The sequence below is a fragment of the Coccinella septempunctata genome, chromosome 4 (genome assembly GCF_907165205.1).
Source record: "Coccinella septempunctata chromosome 4, icCocSept1.1, whole genome shotgun sequence".
Taxonomy (NCBI): Eukaryota; Metazoa; Arthropoda; class Insecta; order Coleoptera; family Coccinellidae; genus Coccinella; species Coccinella septempunctata.
Genome location: NC_058192.1, coordinates 38,200,059 through 38,220,791, shown reverse-complemented (window position 1 = coordinate 38,220,791; position 20,733 = coordinate 38,200,059). Strand labels below are relative to the sequence as shown.

General features: G+C 35.9%; 2 protein-coding genes across 3 annotated transcripts in view; one reads left to right on the top strand and one right to left on the bottom strand.

Annotated features, from left to right (window-relative positions):
• LOC123312503 overlaps positions 1–20,733 on the bottom strand; it is a 416,804-nt gene that overhangs the window by 214,149 nt on the left and 181,922 nt on the right. The window lies entirely within an intron of this gene.
• LOC123312494 (symplekin) overlaps positions 1–20,733 on the top strand; it is a 72,566-nt gene that overhangs the window by 14,045 nt on the left and 37,788 nt on the right. For both annotated transcript variants that reach the window (XM_044896947.1, XM_044896946.1), the window contains exons 5-8: positions 4,600–5,060; positions 5,170–5,460; positions 5,524–6,345; positions 6,401–6,598. In XM_044896947.1, coding sequence (XP_044752882.1) covers positions 4,600–5,060; positions 5,170–5,460; positions 5,524–6,345; positions 6,401–6,598 — 1,772 coding nt within the window. The remainder of the gene's footprint in view (positions 1–4,599; positions 5,061–5,169; positions 5,461–5,523; positions 6,346–6,400; positions 6,599–20,733) is intronic.

Genomic DNA, 20,733 nt, shown 5'->3' with positions numbered 1-20,733 from the left:
GTTGGAAGTGTTTCGGTCCATGGGTCGTTCTTGTGGCATTTTATTGCTGTCTTGAGTTGTTTATGAATTCTCTCCACCATGCCGTTTGCTGCTGGGTGATAGGCGGTAGTTCGGATGTGATTCGTGCCAGTCAATTTACTTAATTCGTTGAACAGGCTCGACTCGAATTGTCTTCCTTGACGAGTGAGTGCTGAACCTTGCTATCCAGTTGGTGTAAAATTCTCTGGCGATGGTGGATGCCTCCTGGTTTTGTAGTGGGGTTCTGGCAATCTAGTGAATCGGTCGACGCAGGTGAGGCAGTACCGGTAGCCCTAAGAGTGCGGCATGGTGATGATGTCCATGTGCACGTGGTCGAATCGACATGTTGGTGGCATGAAAGTACATAGTGGGTCGATGACGTGGCGAGTGACTTTGGCTCGCTGACACTATACAGCTGTGTGGCCATTTTCTGCAGTGTTGACTGAAGGCCATACAAAGCGTTGTTTGACCATTTTGGTGGATGCATCCGCTCCGGAATGTGCCAGTCTGTGGATGGTATCGAAGGCTGCTCTGCGGAATAATTTCGTTAGGAATGGACGAGCCTGAGGCGTGGATGTATCACAGTACACAGTAATTTCTGACCCATGTGGTTTCATATTCCGTAGCAGCAATCTCGTGTCACCTTGAAGTTATCTCTGCAGTTCGTCGTCGTCCTCTTGCGATGTGGCCAATGCATAGTCCAAGGTGGGAGTCAGTTCATTCACTCTTGAAAGGACATCAGCAAAGGCATTTTGCACTCCTGGAACGTAGCGTATGTCGGTAAAAATTGCGAGATATACTCCAGATGTCGGAACTGTCTGGGTCAGCATTTCTCTGGTTGAAGGTATACGTCAATGGCTTGTGATCCGTGAAGATGGTGAAGTTTGGGGCCTCTGCCTTGTGTCAAAAGTGTATAATGGTTAGGCAGATGGCTAGCAGGTCGTTTGCCCCATACCGAGTTTCTTAGAGAGGAATGCCAGTGGTTGCCATTCGCTGTTGACCAACTTTTGCAGAGTAGCTCCGACTGCAGTGTTTGACGCGTCGGTTACTTAGGCTAGAGAAGCGGCCTTGGATTAGCAAGCCAGGTTGCTGAAGCTAGCATCTTCTTCCCTTCTTTGAAGGCTGCAGTGGCTCCTGGGATCCATGAGATCTTTGCCTTCCTTTTCAGTTTTAGCACAAGCAGATCGTGGAGAGGTGCAAGTGTCTGTGATGCTCGGGGTATGAAACGACGATAGAAGTTTATCATACCCAGGAATCTTCGAAGGTCTTTGGCGGTTGTTGGTTGACTGTACCCCAGTATGTCTTGGATTTTGTCTGGCAGTGGTCTTGTTCCATCGGTAGAGACCAGGTAACCAAGGAACTTCTTTTCTGGTTGTCCGAAGATACACTGTTAGTTGCGGAATCTCTCGAAGATGATCCGAAGATGTTCCATGTCTTCCTCTTCGGACGATGAGGCGATCAGCACGTCATCAATGGTGTGCAGAAGTAGAAGTCCAGTCCTTGTACAACCTCATCGATGAATCTTTGGAAGGTCTGTGCAGCGTTCCGTAGTCCAAACGTCATGACTGGGGAACTCGAACAGTCCAAATGGCGTCCCGTCTTGGAAGAGTCTCCTTCTGCCAAGGGGGATCTGGTTGAATGCCCTCAGGATGTGGGCTTAACCCAGGATGTGTCTCACAGGATCGGGGACAGTCCAGGCGTTTAGGCACGGTAATCTCCACACTGTCTCCATTCTTCAGAACCTTTCTTTGGTGCGAGATGCAGTGGGGATGACCACGAGCTCTTGGATGGACGGGCGATTCCTAGTCGGAGATTGGCTTCGAACTCCTTTTTGGTTGCCTTGTACTTCTCTGGTGCCAAGCATCGTGGTCTCGATGCTACTGGTGGTCCGGGCATCGTCTTGATGTTATGCCTGGTGTTGTGCCTGATGCGTCCTGGAGCTCCTACAGGTCTGGCGATCTCTGGAAATTGCATTATAGATCATGATACCTGGTGGATCTGTTGACCGTCTTGACTCCTGGGATGTTGAAATCAGCCACTTCTTCTCGGGTAGTGAGTAAAGTGGCTCCATTCAAAAGTTTTCGGTTCCTCACGTACACTTGCAGGTTTTAGAAACTCAAGAAGTCGAGGCCGATGATGGGTTTTGATACGCCTGCTATGTCGAACCTGAATGTGAAATCTCGGCGTAGTCCTAGGTTCAGCGTGAGGTTGGTTGTACCATACGTGGCGATGAGTGTCCCATTGGCCGCTGAAAGGACATAGTTGGACTTTTCTCGTCTGCCAGTGACTGCGCTGGGTGGGAAGACGCACAGGACTGCGCTCCAGTGTCGACCAGGAACTGCAACTTGGAGTCCTGATCAGTAATGAACAAGCGGCTCGTCGTTGGGGATTACTGGCCGCTTCTAGTGAAGGTCCTCCTCGTTTCCCGAGGTGAAGTTGCAGGGCTGCACTCACCTCATGGACCTGGCTCCGAATCTCGAATGGAACTAGCACTTTCCGTCAGTTGGCGATCGTCTGGGTCGCTCTCGGTGGTGTGCTGCCAGCTCTGCTCCTAGGGCTGCTATCTACTGGTTCAGTCCTAAGGCCAATTGCTCCAACTTCCTATTGATGAGGCACTCTATGTTGGTCGTCTCTGCTATCTGGTGGACGACAGGTCGGGAGGTTTATATGATGTTATCTGCATGGGTAGCCAAGTCTTCGAGGTAATAAACCATTAAAAGGGTTCATTAACGGCTAATTTCGTGTACGTTAAATAAAGCTATCATCAAGAGGTCGGCGGAAAAAGCGATTTTCATATAAAGTTGAATCCACAACAGCGGTGAATACTTTGGGCTGTTGGTTATCCTCTGTGGTAAACAAAATGTGGGATGTTGCCTGAGATGCCTTGTTGGAACGTACTACTCAATCGATCGCAGAATGTCAGGACAATCGATCTGGTGAGACCATACTTAAAAAAAGAATAAGATACGTTAATTTGTCTCCTACTGATTGAGCTCATGATTTTGAATTGCTGTGTATTCGAATAGAATATTTATTTGGATCACCACGAATCAACCGAAATTCAATTTTGAAACTGAGAAATCTGATAAGCCTTTCCTGAACTCTCTCAAGCCTGTCGATTTAAACCTTATAATGGATGCGAAGTTTAATCTGCTGAACACATATACAGATAGAATAGCTTCGCGGCTAAAATTTGACCACAGGGTCTAACAATGCTAGACAAGAAGATACTACATTACTCAGGTATTTGTTGAAAATTACCTTCGAGTCGAGGGTCACACCTAAATCCCTCATACTATATGTGCAACTCAAAACGGTTTCGACGACTGAATATGAAAAATAAACTTTCGTTTATTCTCAGGTCTCTTGCAAACAATAGAAATCTTACGGAAATGGAATACACACTACTTCTCCTGGTGCCAACCGGGCGTCTCGGAAATATCAAATTGGAGAACGACGATTCCGTAGAATTGTCGCATCAATAATGCGAGTTATTTGGAGCGGCAACTCTGCGGAATTGTAGTTCTTCAATTCAATAGAAATCTACATGTTTGGAAATAATGGATAATTTTATTTATATGAAAGGAAGAGGGCCTAGGTGGGAACGCTGAGGTATCAGATGTAGAATTAAAACTCTGGATTTCAAGTCTCCCATATTGACATTCTTGACGTAGATGATTTTGAAGAGTTATTGAAAACATACCTTTTCTTAGGGTAGTCAAAGACGAAGGAACGCATCAGCTACTTTTTATTTCAGATGATTTAGCAATTACTACCCTACAAAGAATGTTTTAGATAACATTTCAAAAACATCGAACCCAAAGTGTCATTGTCATTGACCTCAAAAAACGAAAACAAAATAGGTGATAAAGGTATGCTCCCAATTCATGAGTTTTGTTGTACAATTTTCCATCCACAATAATAATTTTAACTAATAACTTATAATTTATTCAAGAATCCATACATTATCTGCTATTTCCAAATTTTCATCAGCTAGTTTTCACAGTTTACCAAATTGAGATCAGCGTATTCGAGGGTGGGCTGGCAAATTGTGATCTATATTGTACTAGAATTTTTTATTACATTTTATTGACGTTACTGTTGCTACTCGCCAGTGAGTACGCGCCTTAACGTACTTTTTCACCAACAATATCTTGAGTTTTATTGGAAGACCTTATTTAAATTGTGACTTATGTTGGTTTGACTTTAGACGTCAGCTACGGAAGAGACACGTCGGTCTCTTCCATGAGTGCTTCTTACTCTTCTTAGCATTTTTCTATATTTTTTCGTGCGATATAAGGATTGTGTCATCTTTATATTGAAAAATATACGTTCATCCCCGTACATTTTGAACTATTTTCATATTATAATTTCATACAGGCTTTCTCGAGCCTTTCGATTAGCAAATCTTACTTTCTATACCTGTCTCATATCAGCTTAGACTGAAATAAACAAATATTTTCGATATATTCATTGAAAGAGGCAAACGCTCCCTGCATTGAATTCCCTAAAGGTACCCTCTCACCATCAATTTTCAGCTACTCATAATATGGTTAATATATTTCAAAAATTTGGTTTTAGGTTGTTCACAAAGTGATATAAATAGAATGCTCCCAAAAACAGAAGAACGCAAAAGATATGCGAAAAGAACTCTCTCTTTCGAGTCATTGCAGTTGCATCAACCAAAAAGACAGAAAATTGATGATCATGTTGATATCGATTTCGACGATTTTAAAGAAAAAGGAATGAGTCCTCAAGAAGTTAATGAGAAATTTGTTTCTGAAAAATTAACTCTTCAAAAAGTGATAGAAATTGTGGAAGTTACTTTAAATAAATTGCCGGATACTATGCCTTCTACCTTTGGAAAGGATTATGAGAAGCTGGTTAAAGCTGGTTCTGTGGGCAATGAAGAAATCACCATTATGATTCTGGCAAACTTATTAACAGAATATGGCGTTGGACCTGGGGGCCGTTCTTTAGAATCAAGCGACACTAAAAAAAGGGAGAGAGAAAATGACGATGAAAAAGGCGATGAAGATAAGGTAGATAAATGGATTTTGCATATCTATATGTGTTTTGGAGAATCTAATTTCAACAACAATAATTGTGAAATAGTTTTGGGTGGCCTGTTACTTAAATGAAACTTTTTAGGCGAAAAAAGAGAAGATTAAAATATCTCGAATGAAAATACTGAAATTGGGAGAAATAATAAAACCTTTGGAGAGAGAAAACAAAGAGAATATGCTGGTTGCATCAGTTAAACGATTGTTATCGTGCGGAAATATTATCAATCATGCACTACATCAAAAAATTATCTCTACCTTGGCTGCTTGCTTCTGTCCGCTCGTTAAAGAAACCATTATAACATTCCTCATCAATGACTTACGAGCTCATATTGATATCGCACTTGCCTGGTTATTTGAGGAATACAGTATAATGCAGGTATTTGTGAAGCATATATAAATAGAAATTTCGTTTTTTAATAAACATATTTGTCATTTCCAGGGATTTTCAAGAAAACCACCTCTAAGAAAGGATGCAAAAATTGATCAATCCTACAATATTTTACTATGCACACTTGTGAGCACTGCTTCAAATGACTCCTTCATCCTCAGCAAAATTCTTTTGGAGGCTCCTTTAGTAACAGAAGAAGCTTTGGATCAGGTCAAAGTTTTATGTAGGGATGAGAATAGATGTGAATGGGTTTTAGCACTTCTGAAAGAACTTACACTTAGTAAACCACCAAAACAATTAACCTTTCTCAATGTTCTTCTGCTGTTTAGTACCTATGAACAGAATATTGTTAGAGACTGTGCTCTCAAACATATTTTGGAATTACACAAGCGAGAAGATTTGAAAGTTATTATAGAGGAATTTGCAAGGATGAATTTGGAATTTTTGAAACTGAAAAGACCGCCAGAAGGTCTATGTGGGTTTAATCAAGGAAGATTGAAAAGCGAGTCGTGGGGTGACGATTTCATCAAGGCATGTTTGATGCCTTTCATTTCATTACTTCCAGCCGATCAAGCTTTAATCCACGACCTGGCAGATATATATATTCAAACTAGTGCAGACATCAAGAGGATAATACTCCGATTGTTAGATGCACCCATCAGAGAGATGGGGATGCAATCTCAAGAGTTGTTGAAACTAATGAAAGAGTGTTCCAAAGGATCAGAAACTTTGGTTACTAGGATAATTCATATTCTTACAGAAAAAGAACCTCCTAGTTTGGAGTTGGTGCAAATAGTTAGAGATCTATATAATTCCAAAGTTTCTGATGTTCGGTTTTTGATTCCAGTTCTCAATGGTTTGTCGAAGAAAGAGGTTAAACATTGTCACTCTAAGTTTGTCTGATAGATTTTCAATATTTTTTTTTTAGATTTTAACAGCATTACCAAAGATGATCAAGTTGAATCCAATTGTAGTTAAGGAGGTGTTCAATAGACTTCTGGGTTCACATGGAGATAGTCCTGTATCCCCAACTGAACTTTTGGTTTCACTTCATACAATTGACTCTTTGAAGGCGGATCTCAAGACTGTCATTAAAGCTACTTCATTGTGTCTTCAGGATAAACAGGTAATGAGTTTCATTTTACAGTTCAAGGCCCGGTTGTTCAGTTCGGGATTGAAGTTGATCCTGAATTGATTTTGACATTTCCGTTCAATTCTGTCAGGTTAATCCAATAACGCTCAGCGTATAATATATCATACATCAAACACTTCAGGCTATGAGGTTAGATAATAAAGTCAAGAAAACAAACAGCGCTGCGTTTCTTGTGTTTACTGATTTATTTATCTTCACTTTTAATATTGAAGTAGTGCTAGTGAGTGATTTTTCAATATAGCCGACATTACCAACAATTTTTTGGGCTCCCAATATTTGGAATGAACAAAACGTCTTTGAGGTAAGTTTCTCAGGTTATAATAAGTAAAATATCGATGAAATGAAATTTTTTTCTATTACAAGTTGTTTCTATACCTTTTCTCAACAGTCTCAAATAGCAAAAATTATAATTTTTATGAAACTCATTGTATCAAATAACCTTTTTTGTATGCGTATGAAATATCATACGTTGGGTATTAGCGATAATTTTTAGCTTCAATTCTAGGAAATCGATGTACAATATTCAGGATCCTCGCGATGCGGAGGACCTACTGAATTATCTCGAGCAAATGAGTTCGGATGATGAGGACTATGATCAAATGAAAAACTGCAACGAAATTCAGTTAGTTCTTCGTCCCCCTGAAGACGGAGCTGATAGTGACGTTGATGATGCCGAAAGCGATGAAGGAGGAATAGAAACAATCAGGCACAATGGTAAAGGAGTTCTAAGACAAGAAATGGAGGTATTCTGTGTAACTCACGAAAATGAAACAATAGAATTACCAATATGTTCCAAAGTACATGAAGAAAATGCATTTAGCTCAGACGATGCACCTTTGGCTACGATGTTCACGAAAGAAATCTCAGAAAAACAGATCAGGGGAAACATGAAAGAAAGACAATGGGTGACTCAAGATTTGCACAGAATTGAGAAGACCAAACTTTCTGCAACGCTTGAACCGCATTATGTTAAAAAATACGGGACTAAATCTACAGCCAATAGATCTCTTTAAATACTTTTTCGATGAGGAATTCATCAAATTCATCTGCGATGAAACAGTAAAGTATGCAAGGTTCAAAGGCAACCATTTGTTTGAGGTACTACCGGAAGAAATATACAAATATTTTGCAACTTTACTTGTTTCTGGTTACTGTAAAGTACCCAACCGCCGACTCTATTGGGAAACTAAATCGGACACCTACAATCATTTGGTCAGTAATGCTCTGTCTCGAAATAGATTTGATAATAATAATGATAATAATAAAATAGATCCTAACAATAAATTTTACAAAATCCAACCCCTTATAGATAAGGTCAATGAAATATCTCAGATGCTGTTTCAACCATTGGGAAAATCATGTTCTCTTGATGAAGCTATGGAGCCATACTATGGACACCATAGCATGAAGCAATTCATCAAAGGGAAGCCCATAAGATACGGCTTTAAATTTTGGTGTTTGGCCACTCCTGAAGGATTCCTTCTTAGGTTTAATCCATATTGCGGTGGAGGTGACAAAATAGAAGGCAAAACTTTATGATCCAGTGTTGCAATTAGACTATGTCTAGATTTCTCACCGAAAAACAGCACGGTCTTTATGGATTTTTTTTTTCGTCTTTGCCTTTTTTACATATTCTTAGAGGGCATGATATAAACCGCACCGGTACAATAAGGTCCGATAGAATTGAAAAGGCTCCAATAGAGGACATGAAGAAAACCGAACGAAAATCATACCATGCATTGAGAGATATGGCAAATAATGTTATTTTGATTCGTTGGAACGATAACAATCAAGTAACACTAGCCACTAATGTCCAGAATGATAACATAACTGTAACTATGGCAACTTGCAAACGGTGGTCAAAAAAAAAATCTTACATCCAGATTGATCAGCCAACTATAGTCAACCGATAAAATCAAGGCCAGGGGTGGTGTTGATATGTTTGACAAATTACGGGGGCTTTATCGAATTAGAATTCGATCAGGGAAATGGTATTGGCCATTTATACGATTTTGCTTGAATGGAGCTGTAGTAAATTTGTGGCAGGTCTACAGATATGCTCACCCTAAACTAAGTTTATTGGATTTCATTAGACGAATAACTCTTTCAATTTTCATTGCCCCTCCACAGCTCGCTGGCCCAAAGCCGAAAATTCCAAGAAATATATTACAGGAAGTGAGATATGATCGTACTTACCATTTCATTGATGGTAACAGTACTCAACGTAGATATGGAGCTTGTGGCAAGTGTACCAAATTTATATGTACAAAGTGCGACATGCTGTCTGTTCCGATATTCCTGAACAGTACTGTCAGTATTTCAGAGACGATGCCTATTGGCCCAGTCGTTCGAGTTCTATTGTTATTCGATTGCTGGCCAGTAAAACCAGCAATATCGGAACAGGCCCGTAGGCTTACATCCTTCTGGCTGTTTCAGAATGTATCATACTTAATTCCTAATGTTTTTTATACGAAAAGTATTTGACTTATTTTGTGTTCCTTATTAGAAATAGTAATTTTTGTATGAAATAAGTAGTTTTGGTTTGCAATTCAATAAATTTTATTTTTGTACTAAGAAGTTGGTATTTCCCAACGTATGAATTATCATACGTCGAAAATGACTAAATAAACGTGCAATTTATTGAATTTCAAACGTCAAATGTGAAAAATCTAAAAAAAAATACACGGGCATTATTGGGTTTCTAGAATTAACTTCAATCTCGACTTAATCCTGAACTGAACAACCGGGCCTAAAGAACTCGATATTTCTTCATAACGTGCGTTCAAAAAAAACTCGTCGTCAAGTAGGTTATGGAATTTCGACCGTCGATATTCCGTGTCTAAAAGTAATTCTTAACTTCTGGCAGTGTACTATTTTCCAGATGTCAAGTTAACGTTTTGGATTGTATCAAAATTACAGCAAATTACGAAAATGGTATTGAATTTTACTTCGAAATTGACGGCAGATTAGAAAGAGAGTGAAAATATTCCTTTCTTAAATACACTCACCGGCAAAATAATCGATCCGCTCTATAAATCGATGAAGTTTGTTCATTCATATTTGTGTTATCAGTGGCCTGATGTGATAATTAATTCACGCATACAATACACAAAGTGTTTGAAACTTTAGCCATCGATAATAATAAATTTGTCCGAAATACATGCCCTCTCGTTTTTTTAAAGAGGTCCAGAAATTAGGTGAATAAGATAAAGTTATTAGTTCAAACTGGAAAAGAACTATATGAGGAAAAATATTGTTTTAAATTTTATGCTACCAAATTTTCGAAACTTCTTCATTCGACTGAAGCTAACTAGTGGGAAAGTTGTATTCGGAAATTCAAATTGAGTCTTACCCATTTTTTCTGCTCCAATACGGCTTTCTTCATTATGCTAAACGACAATATTCCGAATAAAAGTTTACGAATCAAATACTACAAAAATTTGTAGGGTGGTTCAAATTATGATTAATTGAAAAAATTTGGGAAATCGATAAATCAGCCTGTATATTGGTAATGAAGAATGATAGATCTATGAAATATGGGTTATTTAGGAGCATTTCGGTTTACTCCATCTATCCGCATTTCCCAATTAATCTCTCTGTTTATAGATATATTCTTTTGATAATGACTAATAAGACAATGATATGTACCTAGTTCAATAAAAACAAATAAAAAATATTATAATTTTGTTGTATATTTCCCATTTCTGAATGACTTCAATCATCGTCAGATCGGTAGAATTCTTACCAAATCAGAATATCGTTTCGTTTCAACATTATACATAGTCAAATGAATGGTAATGTATAGCATACATCCGAATATTCTCTCCAAAATATTATTGAATATGGACATAAAGTTATCACTACGAAAAAATCATTTTTCAACAAGAAATCCATGCATTTTACATTCATTTTCCGAAACAAATGGTATGGAGACCATTTTGGTTATATCGGAGGCGGTGAAATTTTTTTCGTTCATTAAAACAGAAAATTTTTTTTTTTCATATGCTCGATAATTTGAAATTCAAATATACAGATGTAAGTTCTTTATTTATGTCAATCAAATTGTGTTGAGGAAATTGTAAATTGGAATCCTAACTGATTTTCTATATCCAAGTTGTCTCTGGTGCAATAAAAACTTGAAGTCAACATGGATACAACTGCAGAATTTTAATCGATAATGACAAGGTCACAACGAATAGAATAGAATAGAATATCTTTATTCACCAAAAATAATTGTTAACAAAACAATGAAGATGGGAAACGTCATACAGGAAAAAAATAAACAAAAACAGAGAAGATCAACATTCAATGTTACTCTCCAGGAATTCACTAACAGTGTATGGCTCTAGTCGTAACAATAGGCTGAAGACCTCTTTTCGAAAACATTTGAATTTATCAATTTGACGTATTTTGGATGGTAGTTTGTTATATAGTTTTAGGCACATATATGTACAATTTCTTTCTGTCAGGGACAACGTATGTAGAGGGTACAGAAAAAATTGGTTTCGGGTCTTGTATGAATCACTTTTCCTAAATTTGTCGAAAAGGTTTTTATTTTGGAACAGGAACTGCAGACATCTCCAGAAAGTGTGAGAATGTTATTCTTTCTGAATACGCCACGGCAGGATTCCCGGTACCTCAGACCAAAAAGAACCCTAACGACCATCTTCTGGATGTAAAAAACCATTTTCACATGTCGACTATTCCTCCAAAAAATGACACCAAGCTCATCACGGACTAAAAGTTGGAGAAATAAATTGACTTCAAAAATTCCAAGCTGAGCTCCGATCTCAACACCCGCAAAACAAACACTGTCTGGCTTAATCTTCTGCACAATTTATCAACATGCTCTGTCCACTGAAGGTGTTCATCAATGTGGATACCCAGAAACTTGGTTGTTGTTCGAGGAGAGATAATTTCTCCTGATAATGTGAGCTGATGTTCTGCTTCAACACTTCTTAGTTTATGGGAAAAGAAAACACGAGGTCCCAGTGATTATCTTTTGGGCAATGTTTATTTTACTACCATTCCCTACAATACGGTCCCAATAAGTATCGCTGCATATACTTTTGTCGGTCCCCATATGTTACGCAACATATACAGAACAGAAATATCGATATAATTTCGTTTCAACACTATGCATAGTCAAATGAATGGTAATGTATAGCATACATCCAAATATTCTCTCCAAAATATTATTGAATATATTGTCGTATTCCTGCTGCGAACTTTTGGGTTTTTAAAAAGGTTCTTCTGACACCAGGTGGCTTTTTAGAGAAGACACCAAAACTCGTCGAATGGTCGTTGGAATTGAAACTGTGCACTTAACTTAACTTGATTTATTTACTGGTTATGGTTACAGGTCACCTTTACACTTAACTGGTACTTATTTAGTTAAAACAGAACATAGAGCTACTATACGTATGAATTACAATATGCGATACGTGTGGTATGATTACTTATGCGGAACTAACGTTCTATACGACAGTCTGGGCGGAACTGCTTCGCAGTTTGAGGAAGTCTCTTTTATATTATTTTAATATTGCTTATTCAGCAAAGTTATTTTTAGTATCAATAATGGGATTTTTTGTATACAACACCTCTGGGGGTATTTAAAATTTTTGTGCTTTCTTAATTTAACAAAAATTTGTAAATATGAAATGATGAAGATTGAATTTATACAATACAAAATATTCATAGAGTCAAGTACTGAATTAATTTCTTGATATTTTTATGTTCTTGAGTCTTTGTGATCTTCTTAATGATTTTAGTGATTGACTCCCGTCATTTAAATCGGATTCAACTGATTCAAATTTATCGTTTTTAAATGAAACACTGAATTCATGAGTGGGTTTTTGACTACAATTATTAAATATTTGGAGACAAGGAAGGCATCTTTCATTGCTGCTATCTGATTTGCAACATTTTCTGAATAAGTCTATGAATTTGAAGCATTTCAAACATTTGTAAATTATGATTGAAATTATCATAAAAGCAATTATCAACAATATGGTTGTGAACCAATTCGTGTGTTTAATTATAAATGGTTTATTCAATTGGTTCTGTAGTTGTTCATCGAATTCTGATAATTTATGTTTGGCATATTTCAATTCTCTAAGATCTAAATTGCTCAATTTTAATGGTTCTAGTTTTACTGCTTCTAGTGTGAGATTTTTCTTTAAGTTTTTACAACAATCGTCTTCATTAATATCTGTGAATGGCAAAATATTCATCAGTTCACTTATGCCAATTTGTCCTTGAACTTCTAGAATTACTGTTTTTGTAAATGCTTTACATTTTGGATTTAATTCAAATAAGCCTATTTGAGAGATTTGTTCAACTCTTGTGGATTTATCATCGCACACAATTGATAGTTGTGTTGGATAAGATAAACTATAAAACCATTGATTATTTCTTAATTTATGCCAAATTTCTAGTTCTGCAATGAAATTATGGATTTTGCAAGTTTTCGGAATTACATCAACTCTTTCATTAAATAATATTATTTCACATTGATTATTGTTGTTTGTCTTCCTCATAGTATATAAATGTCTGCACAAATAATTATTTGGAAGTGTTTCGAAACATTTATCTAAAGTATTCAAATTAAAGTAATTGGTTTTTTCTTTCGAAATCACGATATAAGGTGTACTTGGTTCAATATATGAAAATAACATTGGATCTTCATGATGAGGCACTGGTGCTGATAATATTTCATAAATTTCATATTTTCCTTTAGTAACAATCGGAACATTGAACGATAATACTAATAATCCTTCGTTAATGAATGATTTCATTTCTAGCAATTTGTAAAAGATAAAAATATTTTCAACGCTCAATGGCAATGGGAGGTCTTGCTTCGTAGAAATTTTGTGCAATTCGGAATAAAGAGTTTCTGGTGGTAAAATATTGTAACTGATAATATTATTTGAAATAAGAGAAATATCATTCACGTATTCATTCAACTGATTGGTTAACTCATCTCTCATCTCGATAAGTAAAATAATGTGGTTGGATAATCCTATTTCGACTTCAAAACTGTGTTTAATAGTTATCATATCTTGTTGAAATTTATTGAAACTTTTCAAATTTTTATTCAGAATATTAATATTTTCATTCATTCTAGTGAGTGAATTATTGAAATTCGTTATGGTATCGGAAATAACATTAACTTGCTGTTGCATTAAAACTTCGGTTTGTTTTTCATTATTAATTAACGAGTTTATGGAATCAGAATAAAATTGTGCATCGTCACTGTCTGGGTTTCCAAATAACCATTTAATTCATTCATTAATCCTCTTCGTTTTCTTCTAGATATAACATTGATTTTATGAGTAATTATATTGAATGATTTTTGAATAGTTTCCAACTTTTTTTGAATATATTTCATTTGATTAAAACATTCATTAGCCAATTGATCGTTAATTGCGATGTGACACGTACTGAGTGTTATTGAATAAAAATCTTTAATTACTTGTACTTTCTCCTCTATATGTGTAAGATTAATATAGGATAAAAGAGTGAAATGTTCATTAGATATTTTTGCTAAGCCTAAGTTATGAAATATGATTCCTGAGGATGAAGGAATTGGAGTTACTTTATATTCGGTTGCTAGGCCCTGGGTCATCAATAGAAGGGTCGTTAATGGTAATATCTTGATTATGTCCATTTTGGGAATTTTCGTCTTCTGAAAATATATTAAAGGGTTTCAGTTGATTGAAGTGATAAGTTTTTAATTTGTTTTTATCGATTTCAATAGTGGCGGTTTCATTATCATGAATTTGAATTATTTTGAAAGGTCCTTTGAAATGTTTGGATAATTTTTGACTGGTTTGTTTTGCTCTGGAATCTTGAATTATTACTAGATCATTTTCTTTGAATGTGTAAGTACGATTATGCGTTTTGTCATAATAAGTTTTTGATTTTTCTTTCGACTTTATTATGTTTTCCTTTGCTGCATCTCTGGCAATTTTCAATTTTTTCGCAATTGAATTCGCTAAATCTGAGTAATGAGGTTTTTCAGAAGGTTTTCGAATGGAGTTAGATATTCTTGATTTTTGTCCAAATACTAATTCATAGGGTGTTACTCCTGTGCTTTTATGTATGTTCGTGTTATAGGAATATGCTGCTAAGTTAAGAAATTCATCCCAATTATTTTGATCCTTGTTTACGTAACATCTCAAATAATCTTATAACGTTAAATGAGTTCTCTCGAGTGATCAGTTTGTTTGTGGGTGATATGGGGTGGTTAATTTGTGTTTTATTCCTAGCATTCTATTCAATTCTTTCAATGTCTTGGATGTGAATTCAACTCCTTGATCTGATAATATTTTTTCTGGGAAGCCAAAATTAGTACAGAATTTTAAAAAGTGAATTGCTACGTTTTCTGCATCATGATTAGACATTGCATATAATTGAATATATTTCGTTAAATCATCTTGAAGAGTGGGAATAAATCTGTTGCCGTTTTGAGTTACTGGTAGAGGACCAACTATGTCCATTGCAATTTGTTCACAAAATTTTGATGAGGTTGTCGTTATTTGCATTGGGCTTTTATTATTTCTAAAATCGGTTTTCGATAATTGACATGTTTGACAATTTCTGATATAAGTTCTTATATCTTCTTTCATATTATCCCAATAAAAATTTTCCTTGATTTTATGATACGTTCTTTCAAATCCTTGATATCCTGATAATGGTGAATCATGATAGTCAAATAATATTTGTTAAAAGTATCTTTTCTGATCAAGTCATTATTCTTGGGAATATCAGTTATGACAAACTTAGAACAATTGTTGAATTTTAATAAGGCTTTCAAGTTATATAGGGTTTCAAATAATGTTTCGTATGTTGTGGATTCTGTGACGTCATCTTTGATAAATATCACATAGATTATTTGTTCAGGTAGTTTTTTGAGACTTACTTCTGCAATTCGATTATTTTGAGGAATTATATTCGAAAAATGTTTGTTCACGTAATCGGAGTATTTATTTCTTTCTGATTTGTCTGTTGAAAATGGAATTACTAAATTACGAATTCTATTTAGAGGTTTCTTTATCATTTTTGGAATATTCAAGTTCATCTGATGAAAACGTTTAAAATCATTGAATGTGAAATTTTCTGTTTCGTCACACCTCTCCTCAATAGAATTCACATTATAATCTGGAATTCTACTTAAAAAGTCGGCGTTTTCATTTTCTTTACTCTTTTTGTATTTTATTTCGAAATTGTAATCCATTAATAATGTTTGCCATCGTGCTAATCGTCCTGAAGGATCCGAACAATTTTTTAGATAAATTAAAGGTTTATGGTCCGTATAGATTTGAATATTACTGGTTCCAAATAAATATGGTCTGAAATGTTTGCAAGAGTCAACGATTGCCAATAGTTCTTTTTCAGTGGTAGAATAATTTTTTTCCGTATTCGATAATGTTCTTGAATAATAGGCAATTGGTAAATCTTTTCCATGTTTTCCTTGCGAAAGAACTGAGCCTATAGCTGCATTTGATGCGTCTGTTGTTAAAATAAATGGTTTAGAAAAATCTGGGTAAATTAATAATGAATCGGTTGTTATTATGTTCTTCAGTTCAGAAAAAGCTTTCTGTTGTGATTCTCCCCAATCAAATTCTTGATCTTTCCTCAATAATGATGTAAGAGGTTTCGCAATTGCTGAAAAATCTTTAATGAATTTTCGATAATATCCAACAAATCCTAAGAAAGTTTTAATCATTTTTGCGTTGGTTGGTTCCTTTAAATTCTTAATAGCTTCGACTTTTTTTGGGTCTGGTTTTACACCTTTATCCGTTATGATATGACCAAGATAAGTAATTTCCTTTTTCAAGAATTCACATTTGTCTGGTTGCAGTTTCAAATTATGTATTCTCAATTGATCAAATACTTTCCTTAATTTTTCGTTATGGTCTTGTAAAGAAGAGCCATATACAACAATGTCATCTAAATAACAAAAACAAACAATTCCTTGGAGTCCCGATAGAACAATATTCATTAGTCGTGCAAAAGTATTGGGCGCTGATTTTAATCCAAATGGCATTCTGTTAAATTCAAAATGTCCTGAAGGAGTACTGAATGCAGTTTTTTCTTTATCTTTTTCGTCCATTTCGATTTGGTGAAAACCTGAGGCTAGATCTAATGTTGAAAAATAAATTGAGTTTCCTAACTGATCCAAAATTGTTTCAATATTAGGTAATGGATATTTATCTCCAACAGTTATTTCATTGAGTTTCCGATAATCTATCACTAATCTCCACTTTTTGATTCCTGAAGCGTCTGCTTTTTTGGGTACAACCCAAACTGGGCTGGAGTAGGGTGAATGTGAATTTTGAATTATGTCTTGTTCAAGCATTTTATTTATTTGCGTTTTCACTTCTTCTTCGTGAATTTTGGGATATCTATAAATTTTTGTGGAAATTGGAACTTGAGTTGTCGTAGGAATTTTATGTTTCAAAGTTTTTGTTGAGGTTAGAAAATCTCCAGGTAGATGGAATAAGTCTGAATAATGATAACAAATTTGCAATAAGGGTTGTTTTTCTTCTGAATTCAAATGATCGGTACTTAGGTTTTCAAATAACAAGTGCTTCCTTTCATTCGGCGTCATTTGCTCGGTGAAATTAATCATTACATCAGGAATTATTTCTTCTAGTTCGAATTTCAATTTGTCAGCATCAATCGTTACGGTACTGTCTCTCAGATTCAGAATGGGTAGATAAGCCTTTTGTTTATTGTTCTTCACGAGTGCGTTCGGAATGAGTATACCATCGTCGATTTCGCGGTTTGTAATCACACCTTCAGATAAATTATTAATTAGGTTAACTTCAATGATCGTTTCACTGCGTGGTTGTAAGATTATTTTCTGAGGAGTCTTGTTTTCAAAGGGAATAATTATGTCGTTGATGATTAAAGCTTTCTTATTATAATCAAGTACTGCGTTGTTTTTCTGTAAAAAGTCAACACCTAAAATTCCATCATAATTTTCAAAACGAACTTCATGACTTACAACTACTTGAGTCATTATGGGAAAAGTGAAATTTTCGAATTTAAGTTCGAGGTCGACTGTGCCTAAGGATAAAATTGGTTGGTTTGGATTTATTCCGTTGAATGAAATAACATTTTCACGATTTAATTTTGTGATATTAGGAATTAATGAATCGTGTTTCACTAAAGACATTGCTGCTCCACTGTCTATTAGAAATTTTATCTTTTTGTTTGGTGAATTTTCGACATTGAATGAAATTATTTGGAGTTCTGCTCCGTAATGATTTATTCGAATGCCTCCATATACTGGCCATGGTGCAACTCTGGGACATTCGACAGAGTTTGACCTTTCGAGTTTAAAGAATCCTTTTCTACTTGATTGACTTTGGGATTTTGAGTATAATTATTTCGATTTTGTCTCTTTCTACAGTTTTCATAAACGTGTTCAGGTATTTTACAATACGTACAAAAGATTCTCTTGAAATTTGGGTTGAATTGATTAGGATTATGATTGAAATTTACATTATGAGTATTATTGGAGGTTCCTGGCTGAGAATTGTTGTTACTACGATAAGAGTTTCGACTTGATTGATGGTTGGAATTATTAGACCTTGGTTTTTTGCGACAATTTTGTGTGTTGTGGTTTTTCATTTTACAATAAGAACAGTAAAGTACGGTTGAATTATTCGATCTATTTTTTGTGTAATTGAGAATTTTTTCTTCTTGAAGGGCCATATTATAAGCTTCGTTCAAATTGTCGATATCTCGAGCTCTTAACATTTGAGATATTTCCGGTTTGCAATGAATGATAAATCTTCTCAATGCAGTTCTTTGAATTGATTTCTTAATCGCGGTGAATTCGTCTGGTTCGGAAGATAGATATTCAGCTTGGATACATTCATTTTTGATTTTTTCGACTCTTTTGAAGAAATCGGTAATTCCCTCATTCGAATATTGACGAAATGTTTCTAGTTCTTCATGGCTTTGTGCGACATGCTTTGTTTGACTGTAATACGTTTTCAATTTGGTTTTTAGGGTTGTCCAATCACTTATTTCATCAATATCGATTTCATTTATTACATTTGTGGATAATTGTGATACTACGAATAGAAAAAGACTTGAAATTTGATTTGGTTGAGCCAATGAAAATGCTGAATTTACATTTGTTATGAAAGTGTTGAGTTCCGTCCGGTCGCCATTGAATGTTTTTATGAATTTGAATAGAACAGTTAATGGTAATTCTTCAAATGGTTCGTCGTCACTTAGATTATCATTCGCGGTGCCTGGTTTTTCTTCTTTGAAAGACATTTTGTGCAGTTTTTATATACTTTACAATGTTTCAAAAATTTGACTCACTTTTGGTTGCGGTGCTTGGGTGGGGCCTTCCGTCGAGGTGCTCCTCTGACTTTGCGTCCGGAAGTTCTGGTTGTTTGGTGTTGATCCCTCTGGCTCTGGCTGGCTCTGGCTCTAGGTTACCCTTGGATTGATTCTTTGGTGATCCCTTTCTGGCGATCCCTTGTTGAATTGTGGTGGTCCCTTTTTCTGGTGACCCCTTGTTGCGTTGAGGTGATCCCTATCCGGCGATCCCTTGTTGTCCCTTTGTGGGCTGATTATTTGTTGTCCCTCTTGGGGTTGTTTTTGTTTTGTTGTCCCTCTTGGGGTTGTTGGGTACCTCTGGGTGATCAACTTTGTGGTTAATCCCTGATCAACTTTCTTTTTGATTAATCCCACTTCTGACACCAAAAATTCGTGTCGTATTCCTGCTGCAAACTTTTGGGTTTTTAAAAAGGTTCTTCTGACACCAGGTGGCTTTTTAGAGAAGACACCAAAACTCGTCGAATGGTCGTTGGAATTGAAACTGTGCACTTAACTTAACTTGATTTATTTACTGGTTATGGTTACAGGTCACCTTTACACTTAACTGGTACTTATTTAGTTAAAACAGAACATAGAGCTACTATACGTATGAATTACAATATGCGATACGTGTGGTATGATTACTTATGCGGAACTAACGTTCTATACGACAGTCTGGGCGGAACTGCTTCGCAGTTTGAGGAAGTCTCTTTTATATTATTTTAATATTGCTTATTCAGCAAAGTTATTTTCAGTATCAATAATGGGATTTTTTGTATACAACAATATACATACAGTTATCACTACGAAAAAAGCATTTTTCAACAAGAAATACATTCTGCGTTTTACATTCGTTTTCCGAAACAAATGGTATGGAGACCATTTCGGTTATCTCGGAGGCGGTGAAATTTTTTTCATTCATTAAAACAAAAACAATTTTTTTTCCATATGCTCGATCATTTGAAATTCAAATATACAGATATAAGTTCTTCATTTATGTGTTCGGCGTTCAACCGGACACGAGGCTGCAGCTTAGGGTTGCGTGGGGGTACACAGGTGCTCGGCCCCATTTTCGTATGTTTTGGGCCCGGTGCGGCGACACACTGGTGGGCGAGGGGAAAATGACTGTGTGCATCCCACGGAGTCCTATATCTTCAGGAAATGGATGCTCAGGGCTCAGTGGGGAACACACGTGTTGAGTTCCATTTTCAATCGAAAAAGTCGTGTGTTTGCAGCCCCCATATTTCCCTGGTATGAGGCGCTCCCGATTGTTAATAAGAAAAATATTGAAGAATCACTGCTATTAAATTATGAATTGAGCAACTTGGCCATCACGGCCACGGAGGCATTAATATTACGATGTGAAATATCGATTTTAAAAGGTCTCGGATCTCTCAACAATTATATATTTCAGTGAAAATACTGGCTTTTTAGGATTGGTTCGATTAATCTGTTTTCACAAAACGTGATCGGAGAATGAATATTTCTCATCAAATTATGATCTATATACTCCCAATCAATGAATCTCAATTCCTATTTCTATTCGGAAATAAAAAGGTTTCAGTGGAATTCTGGAAATTGAGTGACTGTCAAATTGTTGATTTGGTCTCAAAGTTCTGTGAAACCCGCTGTTAAACTATCGATCCTTCACACTTTCTCATCTCTAAAACTTTATACAAGGGTTTCATAAATATTGCGAACAAATTGAGGATATCAATCTCTGAGTTTTAAATATACAGGGCGGTACAGGTTTCCTGATA